The sequence below is a fragment of the Elephas maximus genome, chromosome 25 (assembly GCF_024166365.1).
Source record: "Elephas maximus indicus isolate mEleMax1 chromosome 25, mEleMax1 primary haplotype, whole genome shotgun sequence".
In the NCBI taxonomy this organism is placed as follows: Eukaryota; Metazoa; Chordata; class Mammalia; order Proboscidea; family Elephantidae; genus Elephas; species Elephas maximus.
The window spans coordinates 38,660,810-38,675,278 of NC_064843.1; the positions used below are offsets into that span (position 1 = coordinate 38,660,810).

The 14,469-nt window shown below is 52.0% G+C and overlaps 1 protein-coding gene across 1 annotated transcript; it reads right to left on the reverse strand.

Annotated features, from left to right (window-relative positions):
- Positions 1-6,849: 6,849 nt before the first annotated feature.
- On the reverse strand, positions 6,850-14,179 carry SRXN1 (sulfiredoxin 1). Its single transcript, XM_049869740.1, has 2 exons — positions 13,955-14,179; positions 6,850-9,950 (listed from the first exon to the last, which is right to left on the reverse strand). The coding sequence occupies exons 1-2, from the start codon at positions 14,162-14,164 to the stop codon at positions 9,747-9,749; spliced, it is 414 nt and encodes a 137-aa protein (XP_049725697.1). The 5' UTR covers positions 14,165-14,179; the 3' UTR covers positions 6,850-9,746.
- Between the last annotated feature and the right edge of the window lie 290 nt (positions 14,180-14,469).

Consider the following 14,469-nt stretch of genomic DNA (forward strand, 5'->3'; position numbering starts at 1 on the left):
GTTTGCCTATCTGGGGACAGCCCAGTGGGACCCCCACCCCCAGTCTGCTCTTCACACTAGATGCTTAGCTGCTCTGCCCACCAGGCCCTGCTTGCACAGAGTTTTCAGCCTGGTGGAGCAGCAGGTTAAAGAACAAGTACACAGACAAATAAACAAAATACTCACATGCTATGAAGAAAAAAACAGGATAAGAATATGGCAGGGGGTGTTTAGGTGGTGGATGGGGAATCAGGGCAAGTCTTTCTAAGGAGGTAATATCTGATCTAAAACCAGTAGAAACAGGGGACAGGCATTCCAGGCAGAGGAGAGAGCAAGTGCAAAGGCCCTGAGGTCAGAAAGCAACTGGGAATTTTGCGGCACCCAGCTTGGCTAGAGTGGGACGAGCTGGGGAAGGGCAGGTCCTTTAGTGTGTTGATGGTAAGGAGCCTGGAATTGATTTCTAAATTTGATCCTCAAACACTTTTAAGCAAGGAAGTAACATAATATGACTAACATTTTAGTAGACACTACTCAATACTTATTGAATTAAAATTTACTGAAGACTCTTCTAGTTCTGAGAGTTCAATGGCCAAATGATTGGACTCTAGAGAGGACCTGCTTGGGTTGGAATCCTGGCTCTGCCTCATACCTGCTGTGTGACTGTGGGCAAGAGACTTTACCTCTCTGAGCCTCAGTTTCCTCATTTGCCAAGTGGGGATAAAAACTGTATTCAACACATGGGGTTCCTCTGAGAATTACATGACTTTATTTTTGGAAAGTGTTTAGAACAGGGTCAGTATATCATAAGTGCTTTCAATCAGTTAAATAAAATCAAAAAGGGTGAGGACACAGAGCAAGACAATTAGTCCTTTCCCAATTTTCCAGTCCTGATCTGCAAGGAGAGAGTCCAGGGGTTGGTGGGGTGGGTCTCTCTAACTAACACAGAGAGAGCAGCCTCAGCCAGATCTGGGGGAAACTGGTGACAGTGTTGTGTCTGTATCGTTTATATGCTTAAAGCTACATTTATTTATGTCATGTGATACTGATTGTCCACTTATTCTGGCTCTCTCAAGTTTAAGGAGCCCTGGTGTTGCAATGGTTAAAACTTGGCTGCTAACCAAAAGGTTGGTGATTTGAACGTACCAGTGGCTCCATGGAAGAAAAGACCAGGTGATCTGCTTTCATAAAGATTACAGCCTAGGAATCCGTGTGGGACAGTTCTACTCTGTCCTATACGGTCGCTATGAATTGGAATCGACTTGACGGCACAACATCTCAAGTTTCCTTTAAAAACAAAAGCAAGTAGGGTTGAAGCCCTCCCCGTCCCAAGTGTGAAGGTGGCACTTGAAGGAAATTGAAGAAACACTTTTCTAACTTCACCTCCTCATTGTGCTCTTGGGACACCGGGGACTCTGCTGTGTGTCTTGCTCTCGGCCGAGTCCCGCAGGACACCAGCGCCGAGAGGGATTCATTCACCCTGGACTCCAGGTTGCTGTCCACACTCTGGCCAGTGATGAAATTTCTGGGAAGAGCTGGAGGATGCCCAAGGTTTGGGGTCATCAAGGTCCTGTCACCTCCCAAATCCAGTCCCATTCCTGGCAAATCCGGGGGCCCCACCTTCAGCTCACAGTTGGATCCGATCACTTCTCTGCACCCTGGTCCAATCCACCAAGCACCATCTGGGGCCAGACAACAGCCCCCTCACTAGTCTCCCTGCCTCTCCTTTACCCCCTTCCTGTCCGCGTTCCACCAAGGCCGAGCCAGATCTGGCCCTCCTCAGCTCAAAGCCTCATGTGGCTCCCAGCTCACTCAGAGGAAAAGCCAAAGCTCTGGCCCCTGCCAGGCCCTTCCCAAGCTGACCCTGCTCCCCTCATCGCCTGCCCATCCCCAGCCCTTCTTCCACCCATGCTGCCCAGCCTCATGGCTTCCGTGCTGTTCCTTGAACACTCTGAGCAGGGTTGCACCTCAGGGCTTTTGCACTTGCTGTTCCTGCTGCCTGGCACACCCTTCCCTCTGACATCTACTGGGCTCCTTCCCTGTCTTCATGCAGGTCAATGCCCCTCCTCAGAGAAGCTGGCCACCTTACTTGAACTGCTATGTCCCGTCTCGTTCTTTGTCTTTCCTCTGTGTCGTTCCCTAGCACTTATCACTATTGGATACTTTATACTTTATACATGTTTTGTGTGTGCATTTATTGCCCATCTCCCCCAAGTGGGCTTCAAAAGCACAGGGGTTTCCACCTGTTTTGTACTCTGATGGCCGCAGTGCCTGGAACAGGTGCTGAGCCCCTATTTGTTGAATAAATGTCCAGGGAGCTGTGTAAGGAGTGGGGAACAGTCACTCCCAGCCATGCCCAGGCCCTCTATGGGCCCACAGTCCCCTCCTTGGGCCTGGCTTCCCTCTCTTCTTGCCTCTCCCCCCTGCCCCCTGCCCAGCCCTGGAGGGCAGGGCAGGACAGCGAAGCTTGACTCTCAGGGTACAGGCCCCTGGCTGTGGGGCAGGCCCTCTTCTGCTCTTCACTCACTCCACAGGTGGTGGTCATAGGAGCTGCCCCTTTTGTGAAAAAAAAAAAAACAAAAAAACACCGAGGGTGTTAGGGGCACACCCACGATGCATGTCCCTGGGCCAGCCAGGGACCTGCCCCCAGCCTTGGGTTCCTCACTGGGAAGAGGTAAGACCAGTGAGAGTGAGCGGCCTTTGGGGAGTTAACTCTGCTTGTCTCCATTTTACACATCAGGAAACAGGCCCAGAGAGGTGAATTTGCTGTCCAGACCACTCAGCTGGGGCCTCAGTTCCCTCCTTTGTAGGGTGAGGACAGTAATGGCTCCTCCTTTTTAGGGTTGGAGACCCCGGGGTGACACACAGACAGTTAAGTGTTCAGCTACTAACCGAAAGGTTGGAGGGTTGAGTCCACCCAGAGACCCCAGGAAGAAAAACCTGGCAATCTACTTCCAAAAGATCACAGCCAGTGAAAACCCTTTGGAGCACAATTCTACTCTGAAACACACCCAGTCACCACGAGACCAGATCCACTCCACAGCAACTGGTTGGTTAAAGTCTGTAAACACTTAGCAGTGCTTGGCACACAGCAAGCGCTCAATAAACATTAGCTACTATTATTATTATTATTTCTTTTTTACTATTATTACCAGCGCTGTCCAGGAGGTGAACTTTCTTACCTAGGTCTTAAAGCTAGGATGTGGCAAAGCCAAGATTCAGACCTAGGTCTGTCTGATCTAAAGTGACTTCCCCGTATAACCACAAAATAATAATAATAGTAACAACAACTACAGTATTCTCCATCATGAGTGGTAGCTCTGAAGGTTACAGCATAAGGTTATCAGGTGCCAGCATCTGCCTGGCACCGCCGCCAGACCTTTAGCACCGACTCCTCCGCCCTCTCGCGCCCTGGCACAGCGACAGGTGGGCGGCCCAGAGGCTCCCGCTGGGGCGCCTCTCCATCCCGCGGCCTGCGGGGCCAAGCGGGGGCCCTCGGCAGCCACGGAGCCCCCGGGGGAGGCGAGTGCGGCTCTCCAGGCTCTGGAAGGAGTTGCAGCCTGGAAGACATTACACGGCTGTCGGACGGGGGGCGTCGCTGCGAGTTCCGGAGGGGGTCGCGGCGGCGGACGCGCCGGGTAAAGGGACGGCCCCGCCACAAAGCGCGCTTTGTTCTGCGCTCCCCCCGGGAGCTGGAACCAATGGATTGGCGGCAGCTGAGGTCATCTGTCAGGCAGAGCCGGGGGTCAGGCCTCGGGGAGAGGCCGCGGGGGAGGGCGGGGCGGATGGGGCGGCTCCACCAGGCCGCTCTCGCTGGGGCCTCGGCGGCAGGTCACCGCGCTGCTGCCGGCCTCGGTTTACCCGCCTGTCCAGCCGGGAAGACCATTTCTACTCCGTCCCCCTCTCGGGCTGTCTTGAAACTCAAGCGTGGAAGAGATGATGATGATGATGATGATGATGATATCGTTCCCACAAAGAGCACTCCCTACAGCCCCGCTTTACGGAAGTGCCGGAACCAGGATTCGAACCCCCAAAAGCTGTGTTCAGAAAATGGCAGCAAATGTGGTTTGTAAGCAGTGCATCAGCCGGTGAGTCAGAGCTAGGTCCCAATCCCACCCCAACCTTCTGATACAAATGCTTTCTCCAACAACCGCAGCCCCTTCCCCAGAGAAGACTGGGTCGGGACAACGCTCCACCTTGTGCTTCCTCCCCTGGAACCGTGAGCAAGTCGCTGCTCTTTGAACTTCAACTTTCCCATCTGGAAAATGGGGAGAATAATTACTGTCAGCTTAAAAGGGTGGGGGGGAGGGACTAAAGCACATAATCGTCCGCCCCGCGTGCCTGGGACGTAGTAGGTGCTGACTTTGCTTCTCTTCCGGCCTGACCCATGGTGGTCTCATTAAGGGAAAAAGAAACATCTAGACACCAAGAGTGTCCCATAATGTCCTGCATGCCCTCACGCCGTCACTGATGTACTGGCTCACCGTTCTTTTATTCAGAAATTTGATCCACTATGTGCTAAAGACCCAGCAGAGACCCACGTGTGATTTGGGAACTCAGAGGGCTTCTTGCTGGAGTTGGGGAAGGCCAGTGGCAAACCAGAAATGAACATGCAGTAGCACACTGTGGACCCCGTGAGAAGGACAGCAGTAGGGGCAGGTGGCTAGAATAACATGAAACCTGCCCAGGGAGGAGGGAACTGTGGCTTAGAGAGGTGAAAGGGTGTGTAGGCTGCATAATGGCTGAATAAAGGCTGATGTCTGCGTCCAAATCTCAAAAAAAAAAAAAAAAAAAAGACTTTGCAGATGGGATTAAGAATCTTGAGATGGGTGGGCTCTAGATGCAATCACATATATCCTTATAAAAAACCAAACCTGTTGCCATGGAGTCCATTCTGACTCACAGCAATCCAATAGGACAGAGTAGAACTGCCCCATAGGGCTTCCAAGGAGTGCCTGTTGGATTTGAACTGCCAAACTTTTGGTTAGCAGCTGCAGCTCTTAACCACTACGCCCCCAGGTTTTTCATATCCTTATAAGAGGGAGGCAAATGGCAATATGACACACTCAGGAGAGGAGGCAATGTGAACACGGAGGCAGAAATTGGAGTGATGGGGCCACAAGCCAAGGGATGCTGGCAAACAGAAGCTGAAGGGATTCTCCCTTACCTAGAGCCTCCAGAGAGTCCACGGCCCTGCCAACACCTTGATTTCAGCTTGATGGAACTGATGTCAGACTTCTGGTCTCCAGAACTGTGAGAGAATACATTTCTGTTTTAAGCTACCAAATTGAGGCAATTTGTCACAGGAAACTAAAGTTGCCTGGGGCCTACAGTAAGTGGCTGAGCTGGGGAGTGAGTTCCCTGCCACTGGAGGTGTGCAAGCATGGCAGCTCAGAATTTTAGATAACCTGAAGAAGAACTTGCTGGGGCTTTCAGGGCCTCTTCTCTACTCTCATAACTGCCGCTGCAGCAGCTTCGCCCCCTCCCACCCATCCAGGTGCTCAGACCAGGCTTGGAGTCAACCTATGTCCGCCCTTTCTCTCCACCCCACATTACTCCGTCAGAGGCCTGCGATTCTCTGGCTAGGCCAATCAGACGTCTAAGCTGTCCACTCCTGCCTTTCTGGAGTCTACTTCAGATCTGTAGACACTACCCAAGTGTTTGAGCCTCTCTCTCACTTTATTAAAGTAATAACGATTCGAACCCTCCTCCTGTACTGATTCCAACTAAGCACTCAACATCCTGGCCCTCATTTAATCTGTCCAGCAACTAAATGACTGGGCATCTTTCTTCAGCTGAGGAAGCTGAGCCCTGGCATCTTGCTTGAGGCCATGCTCTGAGGGAAGAATAGAGACTAGAGTGCCCCCCCCCCCCGCCCAGAAATGGACCCGTCAGCGCCGAACTCCCTCCCCGGGCTCAGTGAGTGGGTGTTGCCAGAAGCGATGCCCAGTGGTGGGAGGCCCTGACCAGACTACCTCCTGCCGGGAGCTCAGATATGGGGGGCCGAGTTGAAGAGTTTGTGTGTGTGTGCGTGTGTGTGTGTGTGTTTGTGTGTACCCATGCAGGCATGCGAGCACGCACATATGTACACAGGTCAAAGATGGTTGCCTTTACTCCCTTCCAGGGGAGTCAGGACTTCTCCCGGGTTCTCCACTTCAGCCCTGGAGGCCAGGCTTGGTCCACTCTCTGTCGAGGCTGACACATGCAGCTTCTCAGACCTGGGTCCAGGGTGGGGCAGGGCTGGACCTACCCAGACAGGTGCTTTTTTTTCTGCCTAGGGGCAGATCTTTGTGGTCAGGGTCCGAATGTCTTCCTCTACACCCCACAAAACTAGAGCCCATTCATTCATTCACTCATTCATACTCTGCACCCACGCCTGAGCATTCCAATCCATACGAGACAATCAGGCTTCTAAGCATTGGATACAGGGTCCCCTGGGGGATGAGGCCATCGAGTGCAGGGAGCCCCAGAAATTTCCCAGAACATTTGTGAGTGCTTTTCTGGGGAAAGGGCTCATGACTTTCTTCAGATTCTCAGCCATGTTCATGTCCCATAAAAAGGCTAAGAATCACTGGGGGTGCAGGGAAGGTAAGTAGCCTCTTGCACTGGGCTGTGGGGGGTGCTTGGTAGAGCCACTTTGGAGAGCAGTTTGCCAGTATGTTTGTCACTGAAAATGAGCAAACGCAGCAGCCAGGCAGCGCCACTCCAAGGCGTACAGCTGAAAGCACAGAGAGTGATGGCTGAGGGTGGTCACAGCAGCAAATAGGCGTAAGCCTCCAAATGTCCATTAACAGAGACCGACTAATAAATGGTTACATTCATGGTGTCAAACGCCACACAGTAATTTAAAAAAAGGAGCTAGACTTTCATTCAACAAATATTTATTAAACACCTATCTGGCACCATTCTTGGCCTTGGGCCTACAGTGATAAACATGACAAATTCAATCCCCTGGCTCGAGAAGTTACATCCTAGTGGGCAAGCTGGATATAAGCAAACAGAAGATAATTTCAGAGCGTGATAAACATCATGGAGAAAACAAAACTTGGTAAAGGGATAGAATGATGGAGTGTGTGTGTGTGGGGGGGGGTCTTTTGGAAGCTGTGGTCAGAGAAGACCCCTCTGAGGAGTGACATTTGAGCAGAGACCAGAATGAGGGAGACTTCCAGGGAAAAAGTATGGACACTAATAGGGTTGATGGTTAGGGCACATTGCCCAGAGAGAGGAACGATCTGCAAAATAAAGTAAAAAAAGGAAACATTTTTTACTCACACACATACACTACTACAAGGTTAGGAGAAGATTTAGAAGGGTCTACGCCAAATTCATGAAGGTAGTTGCCCTGGGAAGAGAGAGGGCAAAGGGGACAAGTGGGACTGAGACTTGCAGTGAGCTTCAGCTTGCCTCTAATATTTTGTTAAATATTTAGGGTTTTAATGTTTAAAAGGAGAATACATTCACATATAACTAGCAAAATAAAAAATACTTTTTAAATCTACCTCAGTGAAGGAAGGTGGGTCCAGGGCAGCGAGGGGCCCAAGGGGTCCCCTCCCACTGACTTTCACTGGACCCAAATTCCTAGGACAGCAGTTTGTTTGGGGAGGGGACACACAGGGGATCATGGAAGCCCAGAAGCACATGGCCCAGCCTGGAAGGCCTAGAAGCTTCTTGGAAGAAGAGCTGCCTTTGCTGAACCCTGAGGCCTGGAAGGCCTAGAAGCTTCTTGGAAGAAGAGCTGCCTTTGCTGAACCCTGAGACCCTTTGGCCCAGCATCCCCAGTGTAGACAAGGAGACAGGGCTGGAGAGGCCATGATATGTGCAAGGCCACAGAGCAAGAGTAGATGGGTCAGGCTTGGAGCTCCAGGCTCCTAATTAGGCCTCCTTCCCATGCTTGAACCCTCAGCTTCTCTGGGCAACTGATGGGCCAGGCCCCTCCATCCACAGTCTTCTCCCTACAGTCATTGCTCTGCAGGGCAGAGGCTCCGCCCTGCTCCCACTACAGGAAAGGAGCGCCACCTGCTGGTGAAAGTGGGAACTACAGTCCCCACATATCAATCCCTAAAATAAACAATGACACCCTGAGGAAAGTGCTCCTTAGAACAATCAACTATGGGAGACCAAAAGGGCAGCATTTGCCCAAAAGCAAAGATAAGAAGGCAGGAAGGGGTGGGAAAACCAAACAAATGGAAACAAGGAACTCAGGGCGGAAATGGGGAGAGTGCCGACATTGCAGGGATTGCAACCAATGTCACGTGACACTTTGTGTATAAATTATTGAATGGGAAACTAATTTGCTCTGTAAACTTTCACCTAAACCACAATTAAAAAAAAAAAAGTGTCAATTCCTCCCACTCCAAGCCTGTTCTGTACCCCTTCCCAGTGCCTAGCATAGTGACAGACCCCCTAGCACTGCATGTGTGGGTCTTATCTGCAAGAAGGAAAAGCCCTTCAGCAGGGGGTGACCACGCTGTCATCCCAGCCCCAGCGGGTGCAGGAGGGGATTACTCACTTGAGACAGTGGCACCTAGCAATGACAGCTTAGAAAGCATATCTTCAGCCTCCCTGGCCCTCCCCACAAAGTTTAAGGGTAGCCCATTTAACAGCTTGGAAAAATGAGGCCCAGGGAGAGGAGGTGCTTGCCCAAGGCCACACAGCGAATGCAACGCTGGTCTCAGAACCCAGATCTCCTGAGACCCAGTCCCAAGGTGTTTCCTCTCCATTGAGGGCAGGTGAGGAGGAGAGGGAGCTCACCATATTTGAAAATAGTTGATAGAGTCTAAGTCAGTGGTTCTCAGCTTGTGGTCCAGCAGCATCAGCATCACCTGCTGGAACTTGTTGGAAATGCACATTCCTGGGCCCCGCTCCAGACCTGCTACCTCAGACACTTTGGGGGTGAGGCCCAGCAACCTGTTTTAACAAGGTCTCCAGGTGATACTAATACTGCAAAAGTTTGAGAACTATTGGTCTCAAGCAATTGCACCCCTCCCCTTTTATTAAATAAAGTTTTATTTTGGAATAATTTTCGATTTATAGGAAAAATTGCAAAGACAGTACATAGATTTCTGGTATACTCTCCACCCAGCCTACTTCAAGGCCAACATCTTACATGATCATGTTTCACTTGTCAAAACCGAGACTTTATGTTGTTAGTTGCTGTCGAGTAGGCTCCTGCTCGTGGCGACCTATGTGTAACAGGACGAAACATCGCCCCATCTTGTGCTACGACTGACATTGGTCCATGCTATTAACTAAAATCCAAGCCTTATTCAGATCTCCAAATTTTCCACTAACATCGTTTCTTGTTCTAAGATCCAATCCAGGGTGCCACACTGCATTTAGTGCTGCATCTCTTGTAAATTCTATTGGTCACCTCTGTCATCTTTCCCTGGGACAGAGAATGGGTGGAATGTTGTTGTCCCCATTACTGAGCTGGGGAAGCTTAGGGTTGAACACAAAAGTGACCAAATGCCCTTAGCAGAGCAGTAAGGGCGAGGCCTGCCTCATTCTGCACCCTTCTCCTAGTTCCCCCCACACGCACCTGGACTCTTGGTTTTCAGAAGCCTACCCACCCCTGTTCTACCACTGCAGATGGACGAGATATGCCTTGACTGAACTGGGCCCAGTCCTTGGGGAGACCCGTCCTCTGCCCTATCACCTCTTTCCCCAGATCTTGAGGGCCAGGACATTGTCTTGGTGCATGGCCTAGGCAGCTGGAGGCCGGGTGTGTCTTCTGGGTTCTCAGGGCGTTGTGGCAGGTACCAAGGAGGCTGCTACTGCAAGTCTGGTGTGGAAGCACCCAGGTACACCCTCAGGTCCGATAGGGTAGACTGGACGAGCTTGGCAGGGATGGTCTCTCGCTGCAGCTGGCAGTAGGCTGCGTAGCGGTGGCAGCCCCCAAAGGAGTAGAAGTAGTCACCACCCTGAGCCCCTTTGATCCAGAGGACGTCGATGGGGGGTACACTGTTGGGATCCTCCTGGAGAACAGGGGGTACAAGGTGAATGAGCACAGCATAATACTTGACAGTTTGCAAAGCAGAGTTTGTCAACATATGTTGAGTTCCCACCAGTGGGGTGCTCACACTGAGTCATGAAAGCCAACCACTGAATTTTCAGGAATTTTGTGAGCTGACTGATATCACCCTGGAAGCTTGAAAATCAACCAGGGAAATTGGCAGTGTTACAAATCAGGGCTTTTCCCCGCTGGTGGTCATGTTGTTAAACATTTAGAAAATCATATACATACTATATATCTGGTATTGTTCTAGACTCTGGGAACCTGGCACAGGGAGAATGACACAGACACAGCCCCTGGCCTCATGGGGCTTGCAGTCTAGTAGGGCAGACGGAACACAGAAGTGAATGTTCGAGAGTGATAAATGTTATAAAGATGATAACAAAGGTTGACATGGCAGGGATGGGCACCTACAAGGCCTCTCTGTGGTGACTTGATCGTTGAGAAGTCCACTTGGGAAGACAGAGTTAGGATAGCTTAAAGTAAAAACCCAATTGCCTGGGTTCAAATTTCAGCTCTGCTACTTAACAGGTATGTGACCTTGGCCAGTTAACCTCTTTGTGCCTGTCTCAGTTGCCCCATCTACCAAATGGGGATGAAGATACAGACTTACCTCATTGAGCTGTTGGGTTAAATGAGTTAGTATGTGTAACGTGCTTCAAACAGTGCTAATATATAGTGTAGTGTCTGAGGGAAGACCATTGCAGGCACAGGGACCAGCGTCTTAGTTTCTTAGTGCTGCTATAACAGAAATACAAGTGGGTGGCTTTAACAAACAGAAATGTATTTTCTCACAGTCTAGGAGGTCACGAGTCCCAGTTCAGGGCGCTGGCTGTAGGGGAAGACTCTGTCTGCTGTGGGGAAAATCCTTTCTTGTTGGCATTCCTTGTTGTTCTCCACCTGGCATCTATCTTTTCCCTATTGATGCTCGCTTGCTTCTGTGCCTAAGCTGCTCCTTTCATAGCTCAAAAGTAACTGGCTTGAGACACACCCTACACTGATATGGTACCTTAACATAACAAAGAAAACTCTGTTCCCAGGTGCTATTGTATCACATGTATAAGAGTGAGGATTCACAACACATAATTCTGGGGGGACACAATTAAATCCACAACAACCATCAAGTGCAAAGGGCCTGAGGCCAGGACATGTTCACTGTGTTGGCAGCACAGCAAGGAGACAAGTGGGACTGGAGTGGACTCAGGGGTCAAGGAATAGGAGAAGAGGGTGGGAAGGTCAGGAGGGGTCACCCTAAGTAATGTGGATTTTGTTTCTAAGAGCAGTGGGCAGGCCCTGGAGGGTTTTGAGCCAGGGGAGGGTGCCATGTTCTGATCCACATGGTAAAAAGCTGTCCTGGGAGAAGAGGCTTGGTGGGGTGGACAAGGGCTGAAGCATGGAGGACAATGAGGTCTCTGCAGACGTCCAGCAGAAGATGCTGGCCTGGTGAGGGCGTGGGGGGACAGGGAGAGGTGGACAGGTTTAGGGAGCAGATCTGATGGGACCTGCAGAAGGGGTAGACATGAGGGTGAGAGAAAGAGGAGAATCTAAGGTGACTTCCCGTTGGGGGTCCTGAGCAGCTGGTGGATGGTGGGTCATCTTCCAAGTAGGGACAGGCTGATGTGGCATGGGTCGGGGGTATGTGTGTGTGTGTGTGTGTGTGTGGGACAGGCTGATGTGGCATGGGTCGGGGGTGGGTGTGTGTGTGTGTGTGTGTGTGTGTGTGTGTGTGTGTGTGTACACTGCTCAATAAAGAGGCCTGTGGGTTCTTTCTTCTAGTGCTGCTTTGGTGGATTCATTTATCCATTTCTTCCACAAGTGCTTTACAAGTAGTAAAGCACAGCAGTTCCAAGCTGGGGCTTGGGAAGCCAGCAAACTGAATCTGAATCTCGGCAGATCTGAGCAGCTGGGACCGCCAGGAAGTGACCTTGCCTCTCTGAGCATGCATCATTTGCCCTCATCTGTAAGATGGGAATAAGACATCTCGCAGGGCTATTGATGACAGCGTCTGGCCCACAGTGGTGCACTAATGGGATGGGGCGGGGAGGGCAGCTGTCACTGTTGGGCTTCTTCTCAGTGCCAGGCTAGGCCTGTGCTAGGTGCTGGGGACATGACATGAATGGGCAGAACAGTGGCCCTGAAGATGTCCCTGTCCTAATCCTGGGAACCTATGAATATGTTACCTCACATGGCAAAAGGGATTTTGCAGTTGTGATTAAGGATCTTGAGATGGGGAGGTTATCCTGGATTATCTGGGTGGGCCCAATAGAATCCCAAGGGTCATTAAAGCAAAAGAGGGAGGCAGAGGAGGCAGTCAGAGTGATGGAAGTGAGGACTAGACCTGCTGTTGCTGGCTTTGAAGACAGAGTGGCCAGGAGTCAAGGAATGCAAGCAGCCTCTAGAAGTGGGAAAAGGCAAAGAAATGGATTCTCCCCTGGAGCCTGTAGAAGGAATGCAGCCCCGGTGACAACTTGATTTTAGCTGTGAGACCCGTTTTGGACATCTGAACCACATAACTCTAGGATAATAACTCTGTATGGTTTTATGCCATTTGGTTTGGGACGATTTGTTACAGTTGCCATAGGTGACTAATACAGATGGTGGGCAATGACAGACCTGAACCACATGGCTCTAGTGTGGAAGACAGGTGTCTGAACAGATCATTAGGATTCAGTGGGATCAGAGCTATGCTGGTGGCATACAGGTGGCTGGGGGGTGGGGCACAGGAAGCCCTTAACACAGTATGGGTCAGGAAAGACACTGATACTGAGACTGGCAGACGAAGGAGGAGTTAGAAACAATAAAGAAGAGATGGAAGGGTGTGGGAGAGAGCAGGTATGGCTACATCCATCCCTTCCTCCCTCCCACAAGTAGCCAGGTGCTGAGCTAGGTGCTGAAGAAATATGAGGTGGAGGAGACAGGCAATCAATATGAACAAATAAATGTATAACGTAGCCTCAGGTGGCCTTGGGTGGTATGAGGAACCGTATCTCAGGCTAAGGGGAGAGTAAGACCTGAACGAAGGAAGGGTCCTGGGAATCTCCAGAGAAGCGGTTCCCCTGAAGGAACCTAAAACCCAAAACCAATCCCGTTGCTGTTGAGTCAATTCTGACTCAAAGCGACCCTATAAGACAGAGTAATCTTTATGGAAGCAGACTGTTAAATCTTTCTCCCTCTGAGCGGCTGTTGCGTTCAAATGGCCGACCTGTCAGTTGGCAGCTGAGCGCTTAACCACTGCACCACCAGGAACAGCAAGTACAAATTCCAGGACTGAAAGACATTCAGGCTGGCTGTAGAGGGGTCTCACTTAGTCACCTTCCAAGGGTCTGAGGGAAAGGGATACAGTGGCCTAATCTGTTTCATGGCCCTGTGCCCCACCCAAGGTTCCTGCCGGGCATTCCTAAACACGCCCCCCTTAGGGAGGGGCTGACCCTTCTCCTGGCCCAGTTCCAGTTCAGACAAGGCCCTACCAGCAGACGCGACATGCCTGCCCAGTCCCACTGCCAGTGGCTGTCACAGACAGAAGTGACCACACATCTACGATAGTGTGGTGGCCACACAGCTGGGCACACAGGCTGCCTGGTGTAAACTCCGGCTCTGCTGCTTTCTAAGTCTGCGATCTTGGACAGGTTTGCCTTATCCTCCTGTGTCTCAATGTTGTCCTCTGTAAAACAGGGCCAGTAGTAGTATCGACCTCACAGGGTGGGCATGAAGAGGATAAAGCACTTAAAATCGCTCCTGCGCCACTGCGAACGCTACTTTCATACGAGTTAGCAATCATTATTTGAATTAACTCCTCCACTCCCTGCCTGTCTCAAGTGAGGAACCAGAAGCGCAGAGAGGCCCAGCCATTTGCTCAAGGTCACACAGCAAATGCTGAGCTCTGGCAGAGCCTGGAAGCTGTCCCATCTCGCGTCCCGCGCGGCCTCCCTCCCCTAGAACCCCGTCCCGGTCTCCCCGGGCCCTCACCCGGATCGTGTCCACGAGGCTCTGCACCTTGGCCGGGTCCAGCACAGACGGCAGCGGCCGGATGAGCACGTTCAGCGGCACGTTGTGCACCGCGGTGATGCAGCCCGAGTGGATGCTGCCGCCCTGCGCGCCGCCTGCCGCCCCGGGTCCCTCGGGCGCCCCCCGGCCCGCCCCGGCCCTGCCCAGGGCTCCTCCCGCGCGCAGCCCCATCGCGCCGCCGCCTCGGGGCGCACCGCCTCCCCCGGGCTTTAACTGCGGCGGACCGTACCATTCTGCACGGGCAGCGGGGGTTCCGCGCCAGACGCCGAGCGCGCTCGCGCCCACCGCCCGCAGTTGCCCGGCCCCATCCGCCCCGTTTCCCACCCGGCACCCTCCCGGCTCCGCAGGCGCTGACGGCCCGGGCGCGGGCGACGGCTTTCCGCCGGGGGGCGCCCTGCCTCTGCCCTTCCGCCACGCAGCCTCCCGGGAGTGGAAGCGCCCGGTCGGGCTGACTCAGGGTGAGTTTGCAGGTCCTG